The 21,236-nt window shown below is 48.9% G+C and overlaps 1 protein-coding gene across 3 annotated transcripts in view; it reads right to left on the reverse strand.

The window, feature by feature from the left end:
• Positions 1 to 7,514: 7,514 nt before the first annotated feature.
• The window catches only part of SRP68 (signal recognition particle 68), a 29,915-nt gene continuing 16,193 nt past the window's right edge, over positions 7,515 to 21,236 (reverse strand). For 2 of the 3 annotated variants that reach the window (XM_004275496.4, XM_033438548.2), the window contains 8 exons: positions 20,113 to 20,211; positions 17,114 to 17,178; positions 13,334 to 13,490; positions 12,351 to 12,445; positions 11,269 to 11,398; positions 9,281 to 9,356; positions 8,769 to 8,821; positions 7,515 to 8,311 (listed from right to left, as the gene is read on the reverse strand). In XM_004275496.4, the coding sequence (XP_004275544.1) occupies positions 8,084 to 8,311; positions 8,769 to 8,821; positions 9,281 to 9,356; positions 11,269 to 11,398; positions 12,351 to 12,445; positions 13,334 to 13,490; positions 17,114 to 17,178; positions 20,113 to 20,211 (903 nt within the window). In that variant the 3' untranslated portion in view covers positions 7,515 to 8,083. The remainder of the gene's footprint in view (positions 8,312 to 8,768; positions 8,822 to 9,280; positions 9,357 to 11,268; positions 11,399 to 12,350; positions 12,446 to 13,333; positions 13,491 to 17,113; positions 17,179 to 20,112; positions 20,212 to 21,236) is intronic. The other variant, XM_033438547.2, reaches the window with a different exon arrangement.

The following is a 21,236-nucleotide window of genomic DNA, read 5'->3' on the forward strand; positions in this document are numbered from 1 at the left end:
CCAGGTACTCATTTCACTGCCCCAGCTCAAGTCCCTTCTATAGATCTAGAGTCATTCCCTGGAACCATTACAGTTTCGGTGGAAGGAGGGTTTGAGGGGGAACAAAGGGGGAGGGATGCAGACAGGCTGGGTTTGGAGCACTGGGACATCCTGGCAGGCCCAGCTGAGGACAGAAAACAACCGGAGAAGAGGTAAGGGTCCCAGCCCACTAGGGAGATCAGGGACAGAGGTCTGAGACTGGCCACGTGCCCCCTAGGGCAGAAAAGGCCCGAGTCCCTTTTGGCTGCATCTCATGAACAACCCATTGAATTTGGCCCTGGAGAAGGGACACAGGAGTCACCATCTATCCTGGAGGGGGTGGGGCTAACAGTGGTAGTGGCGGTGGGGAGGGCAGCAGGAGGCCTTGACGCAACAAGTAGCAACAGGGATGTAGTGGTTTCCAGCTGTTCTTCTCCCAGATGAGTGTGATGGTGAGATGGAGCCAGATAAGGAAGCCTGGCCCAGAGGCCACTCACCCTCTGCCCCAGCCCCTCTCCCCGTTACTCCTGGGTGACAATTGTCTTCTAACCACTAGCTGCATGCCTGCCATTTACTGTTCTCAGAAAGGGGCCCGTTTGTTGAAATGACTACCGGATTCAGCCACCAGCCCTAACGGCTGGCCTCTCATATCAAACCCAAGAGTCAGCTCATGTTCTTATCTTTGAGATTGGGCAAGTGATAGCAATATCCCAGGAGAGCCAAGACAGGAGACAGCAGCCCTCAGTCCACTGTCCTGTCTCCCTGAGAACTCCAGGCCTTTCTTGGGAGGGGGTGGTCATTGGAGGCAGAGGTCCCAGGGGGGAAAATGTCCAGACTCCAGCCCCAGGAATGGGAGCAGCCAGGGGAGGCCCCACTGGGCTGTGGCCCCCAGGTGGAGGGCAGGCAGTGAGACTGAGATCTGGAACGTTTGAGCTTTGCCTTCTGTCTGCAGAAGCTCCCCTGGAAATAAGTGAGTACCATAGGGGGCCCTCATCCGCCCCAGAGACGAACTGATTCACTGCAAGAAAAACAAGGGCTGAATTCCTGGCCTGTCTAAAGCCAAATCGAATCAGACTCCAGCTCCCAGACAGGGCTGACGTGCCATAGGCATGAACACCCAGGTCTCTGAGCTGGCTGTCATTGCAGGGTGCTCCTATTCAGATAGCAGTAACCCTGGCCCCCCAAGACGAAGGCACAGGAGAAAGGATAGGGACAAAGAAAGATGTAGGGTTTTAAATATCTGAGGGAAGGGGCTTCCCTGGTGGCGCAATGGTTGAGAGTCCGCCTGCCGATGCAGGGGACGCAGGTTCGTGCCCCGGTCCGGGAGGATCCCACGTGCCGCGGAGCGGCTGGGCCCGTGAGCCATGGCCGCTGAGCCTGAGCGTCCGGAGCCTGTGCTCCGCAACGGGAGAGGCCACAACAGTGCGAGGCCCGCGTACCGCACAAAAAAAAAAAAAAAAATCTGAGGAAAAAAAAAGTCGTTCATTTAGAAGGCCGGGATGGAATCACCAGCCTCTGTGGCCACCTGCACTGTCCCAACCCCCTGTCACTCTTGAGCACTTGAAACGTGGCCGGTTTGAATTGAGATGTGCTCTAAGTATAAAATTCACACCGGACTTCAAAGACTTAGCATGAAAAAAGGATGTAAAATACCTCAATAATGTTTTATACTGACTACATGTCCAAATGATCTTTTGCAATATATTGTGTTAAATGAAATGTATTTTAAAAAACGAATTTCACCTATTGCTTTTTAAGTTTTTTTGGCTTATAAACAGCAGAAGTTTATTGCTTACAGTTCTGAAGGCGGGACGTCTGAGGTCTGAGCACCAGCATGGTTGGGTGAGGGCCCTCTTCAGGGTCATGGATTCTCATGCTTTCCTCACATGGTGGAACGGGTGTTGCTATTTTTATTTAATGTGGCTACTAGAAAATTTAAAATTACAGATAAGGCTTGCATTTCTGGCTCACACTGTAATTCCATCAGACAGCTCTGACCCAGAAGCCAGACTGGGTGACCCGTTTCAGCCTTCCCAGGCCTCCTCCTTTTGAACCAGAAAGGAGTCCCAGGACCTGGCAGAATTCTTGTCCCGTCCATGAGGCCTTCCCCTCGCCTGGACTTGCTACCCGCCCTGTGGACTGAGAGGTTTGAAATCCACGGATCCCCAACCTCCTTCCAGCACTGTGGCAGCTCATTCACATGCCCCAGCCTGGCGCTTCCAGGCACGTGATGAGGGCCACTCACAGCTCGTGGGGACCGAGCCCGGAGCAGAAGGGCTGATCAGAGCTGAAAGCAGTGTAGCTCCCGGCTCTGAGGCTGCCATGCATGCATGCAGCTAGGCAACAGGGTGGCAGCTTGGATAGTGTGCCAGGGCTTAAGGTACCCACTCTCTCCTCCAGCTCATGGGGTCCTGCAGGGAGGGGCATTCTCCTCCCTGCTGAAGCAGATGGTGGCAACTGCCTACTTTGCCCTGGGAACTGTAACCTGTCAGGCTTCCATATGCTCCCTGATCAGGACAAGCTTTGCCATCTCAGGAAACTGCCCTCTGTCTGTACAAAAGCTCTGCTACCAGGCCCTTGGAGCTGAGCCAGCTGGTAACCTCTCTTGCCTTACACATCCCTGGCCGGCTGAGGAGCCAGGTGCCTTCACCGGCTGGGCGGAGTGGACAAGGGCTGGTGGGGTGGGGACTTCGGGGATGGGCCTCCTTCTGTCCACAGGTGCTGGGGGAGGAAGGGGCTGTGGCCACAGGAATCCACTAGGCAGTTTGGAGGAGGCTCTCTTGGCTGCCAAGTCTGCCCAGCAAGCTGGATAAAAAGAAATACTGAAGGTTGGCCTGGAGACCGTGGCTTGCCCATCTAGAACAGAGCGGGCAGAAAACGGGGCTGGCTATTCCTTCTGGGCCTTTCATAGAGAGAGTCTAAAGGAAGCAACTCAAGCAAACCAACCACCCAGTCCTGCCCGTATTGTGAGAATAGGGTTCCCCATACTAGGTGGCAAGAGGGAGAACACAGAGGGGACCTCAGGAGAGCCCAGGTCCCGAGTTGGCTGGGAGGGCAAGGCCAAGGATGTCTTGGCTATCTGTCCCTCCCTAGGAGTGGTTCTCTTTCCCTACCCTTGGGCAACAGTGGTTGGCCCCAGTTCACCTGTGGGACCAGTGCTGGTACAGCCCACACCTCTGGGCCATAGCAGCAGCCTGCTGGCACAAGCCATGCCTGCATTCCAGAAGCCTGCAGCCCGCCCACTCTCACTCAGGCACTGTGGCGCCTCCAGGTCTCCCCAAGTTGCCCAATGGCTCTGGGCCTGTCACCCTGAAGACAATGGCTAGCCTTTAATAGCCAGGTCTGGGGACCTGCAGCCCTATTGTGGAGAAGTTCAGGTTTAATGGAGGTGGCTTAGCCATGTCCCTCACAAGGTCAACAGCCCAGCACAGCAGCTGGGAGAGAGTTACATTGTCTGTACTGAAGCAGCAGGGGTTCAGCTGCACCAAACCCCGTTCAATGGTCTGTGGAAGAAAGATTTATAAAACAAACAAAAAAATGAAAGAACGAATAAGTCTTTATAGCTGGGGGGTAGGCCTTCCTAATCAGTCTTTGTTGCCAGGAAATTGGAAAGCACACAAAAGCAGCTCATTACACTCAGCCTGTTGTCCTAATGACACTGTTTAGACCTAGCAGGACTCGGCTCTGGGGAGGGAAGAGGAAGAAGACAGTGGGGCCTGCCAGGAGCAGGGAGGAGGCCGGCTATAAGCGGAAGGCTCTCCTCACCTATCAGCTGCGCTGGCCCCACCAGCTTAGTGCACAGCAGCCTGGACCCTGGGCTCAGGCTGCATGGCTACAGCTAGGAGAAGAGACTGTTCTACGAGTTCAGTCCTACCTAGGCAGGGGCTCCCTCTGCAAGGCGCCAGGACAGGGCTCAGATGTGAAGGTGGCCTGTAGGCAGCAGTGGAGGGAGAAGCATGGTGTTCTAATGCCAGCTCCACCCGTGGGGGAGCAAAGGGAAGGAAATTCATTTGTCAAGGGCCTATTGGTACTAAGCAAGCCCTCTGCATGGCAGAGAACCAGATGACCCCATCTTCCAGGGGATGACCCCTACCTTCCTTCCATTCCAAGATGAGTGAGAGCTCACGAACGTCACCAGCTTTCAGGGACCAGTTACCTGCCCGTTGTAACTGCACTGCCTCCTGCCGGAAGGTCCCTGGGAAAAGTTCAGCCGAACAGAAAGAACGTGGTTCTTTTCCAAGGGGTCATTCAACCGCACACTGAGCGTGAGGACACATAGTTGCAGCTAACGGAGGTGAACAAAACCATCTGCTGAAAAGAGGGACCAGAGAGTAGCAAGGCTCCCCTTTCCAACACAATTAAAATCACCACAGTGGGTGCGGCCGAGGGAGGAAAGCAGTGCCCCCTGCCTCAGAGCTCTGCAGGTCTCGGCCCCAGCGTGACACAGACTCGATAGAGCCACCAGGATCCTGCCCCCAGAACAAAAGCAACAAAACCAAACCTGAGCAGCTCAGAAAGGTTGATTAAAAGGTTCCCATAAGTGTTCCATCAGTATTCATGAGCTGAAGTTATATTTTAACTTGTAACAGCTAACAATACGGCTCACGAACACTTGGTGCTCACACGGAGGGCAGATCCCCGGCAGCGAGGGGCCGTGTTGGTCATTCGTGCCCTCCCACCTGTGCACAGTGTCTCCAGCATCTCACAGAACCACAGGCCACTCTTTCAGTTGGCGTTGTCAGGATGCAGGCAGTTTCCAATTTATCTCTTTGCTTGGAACATCGATAAACTTTACAGCTAAATCTGGTTTCCATCTCCTCTGTAGCAACAAGTGTCTTCCAAAACAAAAAAAATTAGAACCAACACATATTTTTGCTATCTTTGGACACTTTCCTAGACCTCTGAAGGTTCCAAGCTTCTCAAAGCTGTAGACGGCAACATGTTTAGAGATCCGCGGTCGATTAGCTTTTGTGTACACTGATGCCGAGCGTGTGAAGGATCAGCATTGCCACGGCGATGACAGTGAACAGGCAGAGCGAGCGCAGTGCCCACCTCGGAGCTCCTGAAGTCGCGTGTCCTCTCCTGGATGGGGGAAGGGGGAGGCCATCACCTCAGCTGTGGGAGGAAAGACTGGCGAAGGGCCAGGGCCACTGTGGGTGGACAGGTGCACTGCCACCACAGGCTGTCACCTCCTGGCCACGGTGAAAGGCTCAGGTTGCCAACAGAGGAAAGGGATGGAACGAAGCCTGGCACTGTTTCATTTCAAACAGGGAATCCAAGAATTCTCATCTAGTCAAAGGGAAAACTGGGGACTTCCCTGGCGGTCCAGTGGTTAAGACTTCGCTTTCCAATGCAGGGGGCGTGGGTTCGATCCTTGGTCCAGGAGCCAAGATCCCACATGCCTCAGGGCCAAAAAACCAAAATATAAAACAGAAGCAATATTGTAACAATTTCAATAAAGACTTTAAAAAAAAAGGAAAACTGGAGAGTACAGCGAAACAACGCATATGGAAAGGAAAAAGCCATACGCATATCCATGAGCAGTGGAGAGCCTGTCCAGCTCCAACTGCCTTACGTTGCTTTTTCCGACAGAACCAGCAGAGTTAAGGATAACGAACTTGGCCACATCATGTCTTTCCCATCCAAGGCTCAGCATTCATTCTCTAAGTCTGTACGCAGAGCTTTCACCTCGTGGAGCTTTGAACTCTAACGTTTCTGCAGATCAAGACCAACTACTTACAGATTAACCACGCAACAGGTAAGAAGATAAAAACCATTAACACAGCAGCGCTCAGGCATGTTCTAAAAAACGTAGACTCAATTGAGCTTGCCCTCCTCCTCTCTGGATCTGGGGAGACAGAAGACTCTTCCAGGGTCAAATCCTGCTGACCGCGCCACATCCCATCCTGTGGGAGGGACGAGAGCCAGAACAGCAGGACCCACCCAAGGCAAAGCGACTGACTGTTCACAACCCCTCCTCACGCCGGCAGACCTCCCCGCCCTCCGCTCCCCAGGAAGGAAGCGCCGGGCGGCCTCTGCAAACCCATCCAGCAAAAAGTGCTGCTCCCTGGGCCTGACTCTGAACCCGTTCCCATGAGCTGCAATAGCCGCTTCCCAGGCCTGAGGACAGGATGGGGTCCTGCTTCCGGCGTCCTGTCCCCCATAACACAGCCTGTTCAACGACTGGGGATTCCAGGTGAAGAGATGTGTGAGCTAAGTGAGACCTCGGCCCTGCCAGGTCTTCTTCTTAGGTAAATATGCGTTTTGATACTAATCACGTCTTGTCACGGCCTCACTGGCTGACGACAGTCACTGCTACTCAGAGCAGCCAGCAGGGACACCAGGTGGAGGGGAACTTCTGGTGTGTTTCTTTTTCATGAGAAAGAGAAAGCTTAGAAAATCTTCAGTCAAAATGATCGACTCGGGATTCTGGCTCCCCCCGCCCCCATATGCCGGCACTCTAAAGAGAGTAGGAAGGGCTGGAAGGACTTACTGTGAGCAAGACAAAGGGACATCTTCCCAGATGAGGACAGACGGAGCTTCTCCAGCCCCGGCCACACCCCTATAGCGCCACAGACACTGGCACAAGCAGACTGGAGGACCGCCTGCACAGCGGGGCCTCAAACTGGCTTCCTGACGCTGGAGGACATCCCAGCTGCGGCTGCAGCCCAGGTCAGCGTGAGAATGAGGCGAGGGAGATGAAGAACCTTGGACCACAGCCCCGGTGCTGCCAAGCGCACTGGAGAGCAGGACGAGGGTGAGGAAGAGAACGAAGGGCCCCGGCGCTCCCCCAGCCCATTAGGAACACTGACCGGGCCTTCAGGACCAAAATCCAGGACCTCAACCTAAGATCATCTGTGCTGTACCCTCAGAAGGAGGTAGGGAGAGAGGAAAAGAAAGATACCCCTAAATTGCATGGCACAGATGATGAAATGATAAAACTTTCAATTAAAATTTTAAAAGATCAGCTTCCTGAGACTCTCTGACCCAAGTCAAATGCTGGGGGGGAGAAGAGTTCTTATCTCTGAGCATCTTGAAAGCCCCTGCCAACGCTCAAGTCTAAGAGACACATCTGATCTGTCTTCCCACCACCCTCTCCTAACTTCTGGCGATTTCCTCTGTAGCTCACTGGGAAAACAGAGGCACCTCTGAGCCCACAGAGGGTTTCATGCATCTCATGTTTAAGTCACTTTTATTCCTTGCTTTCTGACATTACTTTTGTGACTCCTATTATTGATGCTATAATAGAAATAAAAATGAGTGACGAAGAAAAAATAAAGGGTAAGGAAGGGAAGTGATGAAAATACAATGGCATCTAAAAACTGCAGGTTGGGAACTCTTCAGAAACAGTGCCTCTATCGCTCTTATCAGGCATCGGACACACCCACGTTGCCAGGAAGTCAGGATCCACGTGACGACAGGATCTCGCAACAAGGTTCCCGAGGAGAGAGCTGGGCCCAGACGTGAATGAGGATGTGCAAAGAACGGGCACAGTGTCCAGCATCTTCGCCTTTTAATATAAGATTTGTTTTCATTATTTCTGAGCGTAACATATTTCTTCTAAAAATAGAGCTTTGCTTGTTCTGAAACTTCTTAACTTTCACTGGGAGGTGAAGGGGAGTAAGGCTGCCAATGCTTCCTAGTCACGGACAAACTCTTCAAGGGATTCTGGATGCTCACAGCAAGAATGAGTTCATTTCAAATCCATGGGACTGAAGAAACACGACAGAACATTCCCAGCCCCAATCTGTGCCTGGTGTGGACCCCCACGACCACATTACTGACCAAAGGCTCACATGAGACCAGATGGCAGGGGCCCCTCCTGCAGGGGACAGACACAGGACCCCACACATATTTATCAGAAGACAACAGGGTGCCCTTCTAGCACCCTGGTTAAGAATGGAAGTGTACAAACACACAAGACATAGGAATGCAGGGTTGAGGATGTTAAACTTCTGCCCTGGGCCAATGCAGACCTGGATTTAATATCATGGAAGCTGCTGGGGTTTTCTCACAATACAGATTAAGAGTCAGAATCTCCCCCTGCCCCCAAGGAAAAGCCTGGTTAGCTCCTGAATCCAAAGATGCCCTTGATATATCCAGTGAGGCCACTCTTGGTCTTCTGCTCCAACTTGTCCTCAAGAGGTGGAAAAGCCACATGGTTGAGGGCCAGGTCAAAGAACAAAGGCTTGCATGGGATGGGCTGGAATCCCGGCGGGAAGTGCACGAGGTTGGCTTGCTTGGTGACGAGGGAAGGGTCCAGGCAGAATGTCTCAAACCGTTCGACCAGGGGCTGGAAGTCAAACCAAAAGCAGGAACCCAGATGTTAATCACAGCCCACTGGTGGAACATTCACTATGGGCCGAGCACCCAGTTCAGAGCTCATATGTGCTATCTCACTCGATCCCCACAAACCTCCTATGAGGGGCTATCATGTCCTCGTTTTATAATTGAGAGTCACTGAAATCTAGAGAGGTTGGGAGAGGTGGGCTGGGACTGAGGTATAAGCCTGTCCGATGTCCGAGTCAGAGCTCGTAGCCAGGGCACACAGCAGGTTCCTAACTCCATTTGGGACCATCTAGATGACACCTGACAAATCTCACATAGGCAGCTTTCAGGTCCTGAGTAAAAGAAGGGAGGGAAGTAGGGTGCTCACTTAGAGATCTAGGGTCCTCGTTCTACAAATGAGTACACATTCCTAATAAGTTATGAATCCTTTTTATTCCTCAAAAGCCACAGCCCAGACTCACCTTATTGTCCTTGACTTGAAAAGAGGTCTCTGTTTGGTGGGAATCATTTGTATCTGAAAGTTTCACAGGATTCAGTAAGAACAGGGACTTATAACACACTATAGTCACGAATGGACACCTATCACACGTCTGGGTTCTAAATCCTAACAGCAAAAGTAGCGGATCTGTGGGGAGTTAGCCCTCTCCCTCCTGAGTCCAAACTCAGAGAGAAGCAGTGCAGATAACAGACAACTAACCCCAGAACCAATGTGGTCAGCCCAGCGAAGCAAGCACCTTGAATGCAAGAGACACGGATAGGCAGAACGGACAGCACAACAGCGTTCCTCTAAATTCTTCCACATAACCTAATGCCTCAACGGGGCAGAAGGAATGGCAGGAAAAAACTACTTACAGATTAACCCAAACAGGCCCCTTCAATCTTAAAACAGTGGCATAGGGGGTGGGAGAGAAGAGGAGCAGCAGTGAAGGGGAGTCTGAGAAGACAGGCCGCAGAGAACAGGCAGGCGGCTCACCCAGGATCGCGGCCGCCTGCAGAGAGCACTTTTCCGACCTCACTTGCGTGATGAGCTCTTGCACGTCAGGCAGGTCCTGTAACAATGTGGAAAACGGGGACTCGTGAGCTGGAGTCAGGCCAGAGAAGCGCACCACACTAACCTGAGCTAAGTGACCCCACTGGTATTTTCATGAATTTTAGACTTTTTAAAATGGTCTCCCTATTAAAAGAAACAACACACAAAAACTAGCCTGTTTCAAAGGGAGGAATCTATGCCATGGCTTAAGTAATACTGCCTGGAAATAATAATGACAACAAGGATAATATTAATAAGTTAATCATATACTAAATGCATTATGTGCCAGGCATTGCTCTAAGTAGTTCACATAACTGTTCATTTCATCTTTGCCATAATCCTGAGATAGTTTGTACTTGCATTTTACAGATGAGAAGACTAAAGCACAGAGGGGCCAAAGAACGTGTCCAGTCACATTCCCAGTGGCAGTAGGGCAGGGCTTCAGAACTAGGACGGCTGGCTCCAGGGCCTAAGCCCCTACCCACTGACCCCTTCTACAAGGGCAATGCCATTCTCTTGCCTCAGCCTCTTACTCGGCAAATTGGGAAAGATCTGACTAGGTCTGGATACTGATGAATCCCCTACGCCTCTGTTCCCTAACACTTTCCCCTGAAACCAGCCGTCACATTAGGTCAGATGGGCTTTTGTAAAATGCCTCTTACTTCTCTCCGGAGATAAGCCATCCGCACTGGTTTGTCTCCACATTCCAACGACACCCTACCAGATGACACTGCTACACTCGCCAGCCCACCCTCTGCCCACAGCCGCCTCCCACGTACTCCTTCCTATTTCTCTGCCCTCGCCCTCTATCTTCTTCTGTATTCATAGGTGGGTACTATGCAAGTCCCACGGCTGCAGCAAAACCACAAGCTCTCCGAAGGCAGAAACCAGAGTTCTCCTCCACCCCTGAGCCCAGGGCTGTTCCAAGCAGAAACAAGTGCCCCACCAGCAGCCCCTCTCACACTGGCTGTGACAATGTTAGGAACAGTGACCCTAGCCCGCCTTTCTAAACAGTCTCTACTTATAAAATATACATGGATTCCTTGGACCAGTGCTTTAAGAATCTATAACCTCACAGCAGTCCACAAGCTTAAAAAGCTAGCTGCCAGTCAACAATCACTACATCAAACCAGATCAGCATGTAAGCTTTGATGTACACCCAAGTCACCTGCGGGTCTTACCCAAGTCACCTGGGGGTCTTACCCAAGTCACCTGCGGGTCTTACGCAAGTCACCTGGGGGTCTTACCCAAGTCACCTGTGGGTCTTATGCAAGTCACCTGGGGGTCTTACCCAAGTCACCTGGGGGTCTCGCCCAAGTCACCTGCGGGTCTCGCCCAAGTCACCTGCGGGTCTCACCCAAGTCACCTGCGGGTCTCACCCAAGTCACCTGCGGGTCTCACCCAAGTCACCTGGGGGTCTTGCCAAAACGCGCTTTTGACTCAGCAGGCCTGGGGTGGGGAACTGAGAACCTGTATTTCTAGCAAACTCCCAAATGCTGCTCCTGCTGGTCCAGGCACACATTGTGTGGAAAGGCTTCACCAGTGGTTTTCAACTTGGCTACACATTAGAATAACTGAGGGGCTTAAAAGATCCCAATGCTCATACCAGATCCCACACCAATTAGAACCAATATCTCTGAGGGTGGAATCTGGACATCCACCTTTTAAAAATCTTCCCAGGCAATTCCAACATGTAGCCGAGTCTGAGAATAGTATTTCAGGGTTGTTTTAACCAGAGGAAGGCTGTCCCTCTTAGTACCCGAGTCCTCTTCGGGCCTGGAATGCTGCCATGAGTTGCACTCCGCAGCTCCTGGGCACTCAGGGATGTACCACATGCCATGGCTGACCAGGCAGGACCAGTCTGGGAAGGCGTGGCAGCCTCACAGCAAAAGTGCTCAGGGCTTGGAAAACAGGAGAGAACAACAGCTCACCTTTAGGCTGTTCTTGAAGGCTCCGGCATCAGAATTCACCTCATCTGCGTACTTCAGGACCCTGTCGTACAGGACAAGGGCTTCGCTCCACTTCTTCACCAGCACATAGGACTGAGCGATGAAGAAACACCTGATGGGGAATGAAAGAGCCACAGTGTTCTTAAGCAAAAATCACCCAAGATCAAGGCTTTCCTTGCTGTTTAGGCTAAATAAATTGTAAAGTTTCTTAACCTCAGGCTCACTGCCTGGGATGGGAGATCCCACCGTTCTCACTGTTCCAGTTTGCCAGCCTAACCTGCAGACTTGTCCCCGAAATTGGAGCCGACAAGGGCAGGTCCAAAGCTGACCCACTGTCTTTTACTTACTGTTGACTCTGCAAAAAAGAGGCAATTCCCAAAAGGCACAGGGAGGAAGCTGGAGACAGGCAGGAAGGTGGGATGCTGCCCAGATATAAATCCCACCCACAACTGCCCACACATCTAGGTCGCAACCATTCACCTCTGCTCATGTCTTTCAAAAACCAAATCCAAAGAAACAAACCTCTTCCTAACAGAAATTACTCTGCTGGGATCAACAGAGCCTGAGCGCTGCTGGCCTTTGACAGGAGCCAGAGAGCGCAGGGGCATGCGGGCCAGAAAAGGAAGGGCAAAGGCACTCAGGGCTCTACTGAGCCATTCTGTCTAGACCCCATGTTGCTACACAGTCCACTCCCAAGTTACAAATAGCACGGTGCATGTAAGAAACTGAGACGCTGAGCTTTCTCCCAACTCAGTTCAGTTTCCCTGAATCAGCTGTTCTAGTTCTGCTAATTGACGCTTTTTCCAACACTTATCCCTTTTCCACTGGGAGGAGGGAGGAAAGGGAAGGGAGAAGACAGGTAATGTATGTGCTTTCCAGCTCCCCCAACCTTTCCAAAGAGCAAAACTGCACTGGAAACTCCCAGCCACAACCTGAAACTTCCCTTGGACACGCTGGGCTAACTGCTCTCTGATCACATACCCAACCTTCCAGGGACATACTCCCAAGGCTTCTAGAACCACGGGATGGTAGAGGGGAGCCCTGTCTGTCCCACAGGAACTTACCTGTAAGCCTTGTAGACCAGAGTTTTAAGGCCTATCTCTTTCTGGAAGGCTCTGTCCTCCTCTAAGCCAGGAAGCTGGAGCAATTCCACCAGATTCTGCACAACAGATGCAACAAGAAAACTCATGAAGAGGAGACCTCGCACTGATCGTCTGACAGAAGACTTGTGAGAATAGACATGGGCAAAACGGAAGAGTCTAGGCTTCAAGTAACGGGAAAAAGTCTGTGACGCGTGACTCAGCAGCAGCCACATCTGGTGTCACCTCCACCCTCCTCTCTGACACTGAAAGCCCACGTGTCCTTTCTCTCCCAGTCACACTCCACCTCTTTCAGAGACTTCTAGGACCCTCTCAGCTAGAGGGGATTTCTCCGGCTCTGAACTCTCATTTCAGACAGCCCACTACTGTGGCATCTACACGAATAAGTGCAGATGTGCAGGGGTCTCACAACCTTACTCACTGGTGAGCTCCCATTGGGTCGAGGCAGAGTGGCCTCAGGTCCCAGGACGCTCCACAGCATGCGGGAGACCACCCTGCACAGGGGAAGTGCTCAGTGAATACCTGTGGTTTACAAGTGTTTACACACCAACACGTCTGAATATTGGGCTCACGGATGGCTGAAATGGCATGAAAACAAGACCTCTGTCTTTTTTTTTTTTTTTTGCGGTACGTGGGCCTCTCACTGTTGTAGCCTCTCCCGTTGCGGAGCACAGGCTCCGGACGCGCAGGCTCAGCAGCCATGGCTCACGGGCCCAGCTGCTCCGCGGCATGTGGGATCTTCCCGGACCAGGGCACGAACCCGTGTCCCCTGCATCGGCAGGCGGACTCTCAACCACTGAGCCACGAGGGAAGCCCAAGACCTCTGTCTTTTATCGAGACACTAACAGCTCCTGGCTGTCACAGCCCTTTCGCTATGCAAAGCTCAGTCATTTGTGTCCAACACAAACACAGGACAGGCTCTTGCACTCCCAGCCCTCCAGGGTCACCTGAAGAATGATGTCATAGAGCCGGATCAGGTCCTGGGGCCGGGGGGAGCGCTTGCTGTCGTCCTCCGGCTGCTGCTGCAGCACTGCCTTCTGCAGGCCTTTAGCCATGTTCTCGTTCCGCTTGATTGCTGTTGACAGCTTGATGTAAGTCAGGTAGCTGGAATGGACCACATGTCAGCTCAGGTTATGACGAGGGAAGCTGACGTTCGAGAAGAGCACTGGACCACAAGCTGGGACTGCCCTAGGGGATTTTGGGGGTGAGGGGGTGTCATATCGCAGGGCTGTCAGGCCTGGGCCTCAAACTCCAAGGGCCTTCAATTCTGGCTGCTGTTCAGTGGCTAACTGCAGGGGACCAGTAATGAAACCTTATGACAAAATCTGATTTTAGCTTGAATTATATCCTCCATATCTTTATTTTTTTAATTTTTTTTTATTTTTGTGGTACGCGGGCCTCTCACTGTTGCGGCCTCTCCCGTTGCGGAGCACAGGCTCTGGACGCGCAGGCTCAGCAGCCATGGCTCACGGGCCCAGCCGCTCTGCGGCATGTGGGATCTTCCCGGACCAGGGCACGAACCCGCGTCCCCTGCATCGGCTGGCGGACTCTCAACCACTGCGCCACCAGGGAAGCCCCTCTCTGTATCTTTATTAAAGAGCCAGAGAGCTACTAATTTCAGAGGACACTGCTGGTCCTTAAGATGACTAATGGATGGCAAGCTAGTTCCTGGAACAACGACCGGTTACCCGCCTGGCCCACACTACAAGGACAGCACACATGCACGGCAGCTGCTCCTGCTCCGCTGATGACCTTCTCTTCTCAGAAAATACTGAGGGACATTCTCTTTGGAGGGTTATGCATATTAAATGTGTGTATATACCGGAGACTATGCGTGATGCCTGCTTATTTTAACTGTACCATCTGGAAAGTCCTTTAATATTTGGCGATTAAAAACACGGTAACTAGTTAAGTCTACTTAAGAAGTGTTTAGGCCTCTAGATCCCCATCTTACTGTGGCAGAGGCTGGAGGCATCCTGGGAGAGGGAGGATATAAAAGAGGCCTGGGGACAGGGGATACAGGCACAGCTCAGGTCAGGGGCTCCACAATGAACCAGGGGGGTTAAGAGACTGTCAAGTTCTGAGGGCTGACCTCCTAGCATTCTTCTCCTACTCGGCTTCCAGAATAAGAACAGCCTGATATATGCTGAGGATCTGACCAGCCCAAGATAAAAAACCCTTCAAGATTCTGGAGTCAGGGTCCTCAGTGAAAGCGCAGACCCAGAGCACCTACAGTGAAACCACAGCTGAGGAGCTCCACGCAAGAGCTCCCAACAGACAAGACACAGTCATTAATAGGAGTGGATGAACAAGGATCACCAGACACTTAAGGAAAACCTCTAATAAGACAGGAGGGGCCAAGACTGAGAAGGGAAAAAAAGGCAACTTGGAAGAAACGAACTTTGTAGGGAGAAGAAAACTTTAGACAACTATTATTAATTTCAGAAAGATAAGTGAAGACTTTGTGGTTGTGAAGTTAGAATGAGACACTGTTTTAAAATAATATTCAAAGAACACAAATAAGCTCTTAGAAATTAAAATCGGGACTTCCCTGATGGTCCAGTGGTTAGGACTCTGCACTTCCACTGCAGGGGGCACGGATTTGATCCCTGGTCGGGGAACTAGAATCCCACATGCTGTGCGTTGCGTTAATTAATTAATTAATTAACTTAATGGCATTGGAAATGAGGAAGCCTGTGTAGGAGTCAGATGGGAAGTCAAGAGGGGTCAGGGTGAAGAGTGGGAGTAGAATCGGTGAGAGAAGGCTGTAGGGGAAAGTGGTAAGAAATGCTGAAAGCCAAAAATCAACAAGTAGCAACAAAACGCATGTTATTTAGAGACATGGAGGTAAATACCAAAAGAATTTGTTAAAAGAATTAAAAGTAGGGACTTCCCTGGTGGCACAGTGAGTAAGACTCTATGCTCCCCACGCAGGGGGGATGGGTTCAATCCCTGGTCAGGGAACTAGATCCCACACGCTTGCTGCAACTAAGAGTTCGCGTGCCACAACTAAGGAGCCCGCCTGCCGAAATTAGAACCCAGCGCAACCAAATAAATATTAAAAAAAAAAAAAAGAATTAAAAGTGGCCGCTGCTGCCTTTTTTTTTTTTTTTTGCCACATTGCATAGATTGTGGGATCTTAGTTCCCCGACCAAGGATCGAACCCACGTCCCCTGCAGTGGACGCTCGGAGTCTTAACCACTGGACCATCAGGGAATTCCCAAAAGTGGATGCTTCTGAGAAATGGGAGGAAAGGTCATGAGATGGTTTTTTCTAAAGCTCTGTAGAAAAATCAAACTCTCAAAGTAACTATTATTCAGAGTAGGAGTCCAGATACATCTTTATTAAAATACAAGAGTTTTATTAAAATACAAGAGCTACCCGATTCTCGACTTCAATTTACCCCAAAGCTGGCTTCCGATCCTAACTGATTATGATCCTGACACTAGCCACATGTGGAGGTGGGAGAATGGATCCAAGGGCAAGGGGCTTCACAATTTGAAAGTTTCCTGAGCCCTGCTGAAACTCTCTGGGTTTTTCAAGGTTAGGAAGTTGATCAACTGCCTCTGCCTTGTTGTGGCTGTTAACTACCAACATGTCCCCTAACCTCCTGGAGCCTCATCTTTCTCCTTAGGTTGTTGAAGCAGAAGACGGCTAAGGGCCGTTCTGGCTGATATTCTGTGCACCCGAGTCATCTAGCAGTCAATTTGACATTCACATAACACCAAGTCCCCTAAGAATGGAGATTAAGGCAGGGAGAGGAGCTTTTATGGTTTTGCTTTTTTTATAAAAGAGGGGCGGGGGGCACGGGAATGACTGAAAATACAGCCAGGTTCACTAAAAACTTATAAGCAGTGACTAAGAAATTAAAATTTCAAGGTCACATGGAAAGAGAATCTGAGGAGAAGTGGAATTTTATTTCTCCCCAGGAAGTTCGAAAAATGTCACTCTCCCTCCTTTCTTCTGTGAAACAAAATGATTCACCTCTTAAAAAATTTAAACTTGACAAGGTGATTTAAAAATGCATATGAAAGAGCAAAGGGAGAAAAACAGTCAAGATATGCCTGAGGAGAAACCTAGTGGGGAAAACTTGCTCGACCAGATACCAAGACTTATGATAAAGTTATAGTAAATCATTGTGCTGTGTTAGTACACACAAATAAATCAGCAGAGCAGAAGAGAGTCCAGAAAAAAAGAGCACGCAAGGAGAAAATGGAATGTATTCCTGCAGATCAGTGGGGAAAGGACAGAACAGTCAATAAATCACACACTGGAATAATCCATTATCCTCATGGAAAAAGGTGAAATAGATCCTTACCTCACTCAAAAATAAACTCCAGGTGGAATTAAACTTGAGTTGAAATTGAACTCAAATATAAAAGGGACAATGTAAAACATTCAGAACACAGCAGAGAGTCACTCTAGGAGCTTGGCATGGGAAGGACAGTGGTTAGCTCCAGAAGAGGGGGAGGAATCAGCAAGGGTGGGGCCACAAGGAGCTTCAAAATTATTGGCTGTATTCTAGTTCTTACACTGTATAAAAATTTTAAATTATAAGTATATTAGAATAATATACAAATTCAAAACTCATATGATAAAATGCGAATAGATGCATTCAGATTTTAGTATGTATCAATAAATTATAATGTACATAAACATTATATATACTCTTTTGTTCCAAAGATACATCATACAACGTTAAAAAGTCAAAACATCACAACCCTTACCTGTGGAGGTACTGAAGATTAGATACCTTCCCCGATTCCCCGTCAAGGATATAATCTCTCTGTTTCTGCAGAAAGTGAAAAGGTAAGGATAAAATGGCTGATCCTATCCTTGGCTCTGACCACCTCGATTTTTTTTTTTTCTTAACATCTTTATTGGAGTATAACTGTTTTACAATGGTGTGTTAGTTTCTGCTGTGTTACAAAGTGAATCAGCTGTACATACACATATATCCCCATATCCCCTCCCTCTTGCATCTCCCTCCCTCCCACCCTCCCTATCCCACCCCTCTAGGTTGACCACCTCATTTAATGGTGTGGTTCCCCCAAGTGCCCTGGAATACAGGCACAGACTCTAGTAAGTTAAGGGTCTTCAAATATCAGAGATCTACTGCATATATTCTAGAATGACAGGGTCACTCAGTTGCCACTGGCATCTAAAAACCAGACTTGAATAAGAGGATTCAGAGTAATGGCCAGTAAGGCTTCCTGTCCACTGCGTCCAGTGTCCAGACCCAAAGCATTAAGGCAGACAGTCCGTGGTCCTCGGTTCCATTTTAAGACCTGTGTCTTAGACCCAAGTTCTATGCCTTGTGCTGTTAGCTCTTGTCTTTGTGGCTGGCTGAATAATGGCCTCTAAAGATGTTCACATCCTAACAGGAACCTGTGAAGATGTTACCTTACGTGGCAAGAGACCTTACAGATGTGATGAAGCTAAGAATCTCTTAATTAGCCTGGATTATCCAGGGGGGGCCAACACAAACATAGACTCCTTATAAGAGGGAGGCAGTAGGGTCAACAATATAGAGAAGATACTGGGACTGAAGCCGAGGACAGACAGGAGAGAAGATGCTATGCTGCTGGCTTTGAAGATGGAGGAAGGGACAACAGGCAAGAAATGCAGGAAAATGCACTCTCTGGAATACTGGAAATGGATTCTCTCCTAGAGCTTCCAAAAGGAATACAGCCCTACAAACCCATTTTAGACTTCCATCCTCCAGGACTGTAAGATAATATACTTGTGTTGTTTTTAGCCACTAAGTTTGTGGTAATGTTACAGCAGCAACAGGAACACCTTGCTATCACCATATTCATTACATTCTGTGAGGTGTCTGCTGAATTCAGCTGCTGTGAATTCAAAGTGAATGACAGAGGCTGGGGCTCTGTATGTACCTGCTAAATGAATCAAGGGAAGTATAATATATAAAGCCTGCTTATTGGAGGAGGAAACACACGACTACAGCCCAACATACATTCATTGAATATTTCATACAGAAGGTACTACGGCAGATGATTAAAGAAATATATAGTTACTTTTATAATCTTAAGAAAAATACTTATAATCTTAAGAAACTTATAATCTTAAGAAACTTATAATCTTAAGAAAAATATAACGAGAAGGTAAATATAAAACAATACACAAAATGTTAAAAGGCTGTGCTTGACTGGGACTTCCCTGGTGGCGTAGTGGTTAAGAATCCACCTGCCAATGCAGGGGACACAGGTTTGAGTCCTGGTCTGGGAAGATTGCACATGCCGTGGAGCAACTAAGCCCATGCACCACAACTTCTGAGCCCGTGCTCTAGAGCCCACGAGCCACAACTTCTGAGCCCATGTGCCACAACTTCTGAGCCCATGTGCCACAACTACTGAAGCCCACATGCCTAGAGCCCGTGCTCCGCAACAAGAGAAGCCACTGCAATGAGAAGCTCGCGCACCGCAACAAAGAGTAGCCCCCGATCGCCGCAACTAGAGAAAGCCCGTGTGCAGCAACGAAGACCCAATGTGGCCAAAATTAAATTAATTAATTAATTTTAAAAAGGCAATGCTTGATTAACTATCAAACAAAAATTATAGCTGCAAGTATCAGATATTCGGAAAATGGAGAAATGTGGGCGAGGATGGTGTAGGCAGGCTTCTCAGAGACAGTGAGCTATGAGCCACACCTTGAAAGACAGCCAGCGTTTGGACAGGTGAAAAGGGAGTGGAAGAAGCCAAGTGTGAGGAGGGGGGAAAGGACAACAGTGTAAGGAATGCACTGCAGTGGGACAGGCATAAGACAGTGAGTACAAGAGCCTAAGGCAGAAGACTCAGAGGGAAGCAGCCAAGTACAACACTGGAAACAGGCTAGAAACACCCAGCGGAGGCTCATATACCAGCTCAAGGAGTTTGAACTGTATTTGCTAGACACTGGGGTACTGAAGAAGGGTGCACACAGCCCTCAGGGTACGGGTATAAGAAGAAAACTAGAACTTCTATTTATATCTATCTCAATTCTAAAAACTTTATTTTAATACATTTTCTAAATCACAAATCAGTTGAATAATAAGGTATATAATTTATAAATAAATGTTATCAGAGATAAATGCTCAATTTTACTTATGGGGTGCATGATCACAGAAGTTTAGCGACCACCGCTCTAGACCTCAGAGAATCACTGGGCTTTTTTCACAAGTAGGCAGTGAAACAGGATCTAGAGAGATTCAGTCTGTTCTTCTGGCAAAAAGGTCTGGAAAACCAAACTGAAACCAAGATAGGAAAAGCAATCAGGAGACTTTTGTGGTAGTCCAGGCACAATATAAAGGGCTTATTAGAAACAGGTGGAATGGACAAGAAGTGAGAGAAATTACAAAGGGAGAATCAACAGGGTTTTTGGTGACAGGGAATAAAGAGACAGAAATGGTTCTGAGGTTTTCAGCCTAGATGGCTGAATGAATCACAGTGATATTATTAGAGAAAGGGAGCACTGGAGAAATCCACCTGGAGATATGAATTTGAGATCAAAGCTTTAACAGGTAATACGTGAAACCATTAGGAGAAACAGGATAGACAAAAGAAATTCTCAACCTGATGGAGCCCAGAAGAGGCTTCTGTTGTTCATTAGCCAATCACCACACCTAAATACAACAGTGGCTAAGAGTCAATGCACTGAGAATGCGACACACAGACTGAAGAGGACCTCAGCCCAGAACAAGAGCCCGTGGCTCAGCTGAGAGTCCTACCTGATCTGGCTTGAGCTCTTCCCGAACGGCCTGGATGGCGTCCCGACACTCACTGAGCATGGATTCAAACAGACGCTCCTTGGTTTCTTCACTTTCAGCCTAAACAAAGGCAGAAGGCAGTAAAAAGATTTTCTTTTGAGTAAGACATAGCACTCTGACGGGAGGAAGGCATAACATCGCTTTGATTCCTCCCATTAAACACAAATACACACATCAACCAAAAAATGGCCCGAATCGGAGATCATTTCAACTGTTAATATTCTCTATCGTATATGATTTTTCTTATGGTTTTAGTCTTTATTTGTATGGAAATGAGAAATATATACATATATATAAATATAAAATGAACATACTGAAAAAGTATCTGTATAACTGATCTAAACTGTCAGGCAACAGATGCTTTAATGTTTCCTCTATCATAGAACTTTCTACTATTCTCCTCCAACTCTTCTACCCCTGCTCCCGACCTGCACCTGGCTTCCCTAGAGGGGCCTTATAGACTAGATTTGGGGCACTGCTACCTCATACTGAGGCTCAGCACAGCAGAAGCTTCTTTTCCTTACAAATGTAACCCAACGGACTTGCACATACTGGATTTCTTTTAAGTCCAAGCAGGTGAGTAACATTACTAATCAATACCCAATCAAAAACATATTTCTCCTAAATGCCATATGAGGTTCTCCTCCTCACGGAAATTCTGCCCTCAGATATTCCATACAGCTATGCTGAGAACATTTTTAGGGCAGATGAGGTTGACAAAGCATAGGGTGTCACCCCTCTGCCAGCCGGCTGGGATAAGGCAAAAAGTGATTCATTAACTGAATACCTGCCAAACCACATTACCATTCTAAAGAATCTGACTGAGCAGGTGGGAATGAACAAAAAGCAAAAAGGAGACGAACTTGTGTTACTTGCAGACCCACCCAGACATTAGAACATCAACATTCTCATGATTATGTTTGACTTTCCACAGAAACTATCATCCAATCTGATCTCTTGACACTCAAGTGACCTCCAAGAAAGCCCCAAAGAAAACCCACTCCTTTAAGAGATGGCTAGGAGTGGCTTAAAGAAAAACCTTTTCTTCTCTTAAGAACGCTTATGTTTTTCCTAGTTTCCAGTGT

This window comes from Orcinus orca, chromosome 19 (assembly GCF_937001465.1).
Source record: "Orcinus orca chromosome 19, mOrcOrc1.1, whole genome shotgun sequence".
NCBI classification, from domain to species: Eukaryota; Metazoa; Chordata; class Mammalia; order Artiodactyla; family Delphinidae; genus Orcinus; species Orcinus orca.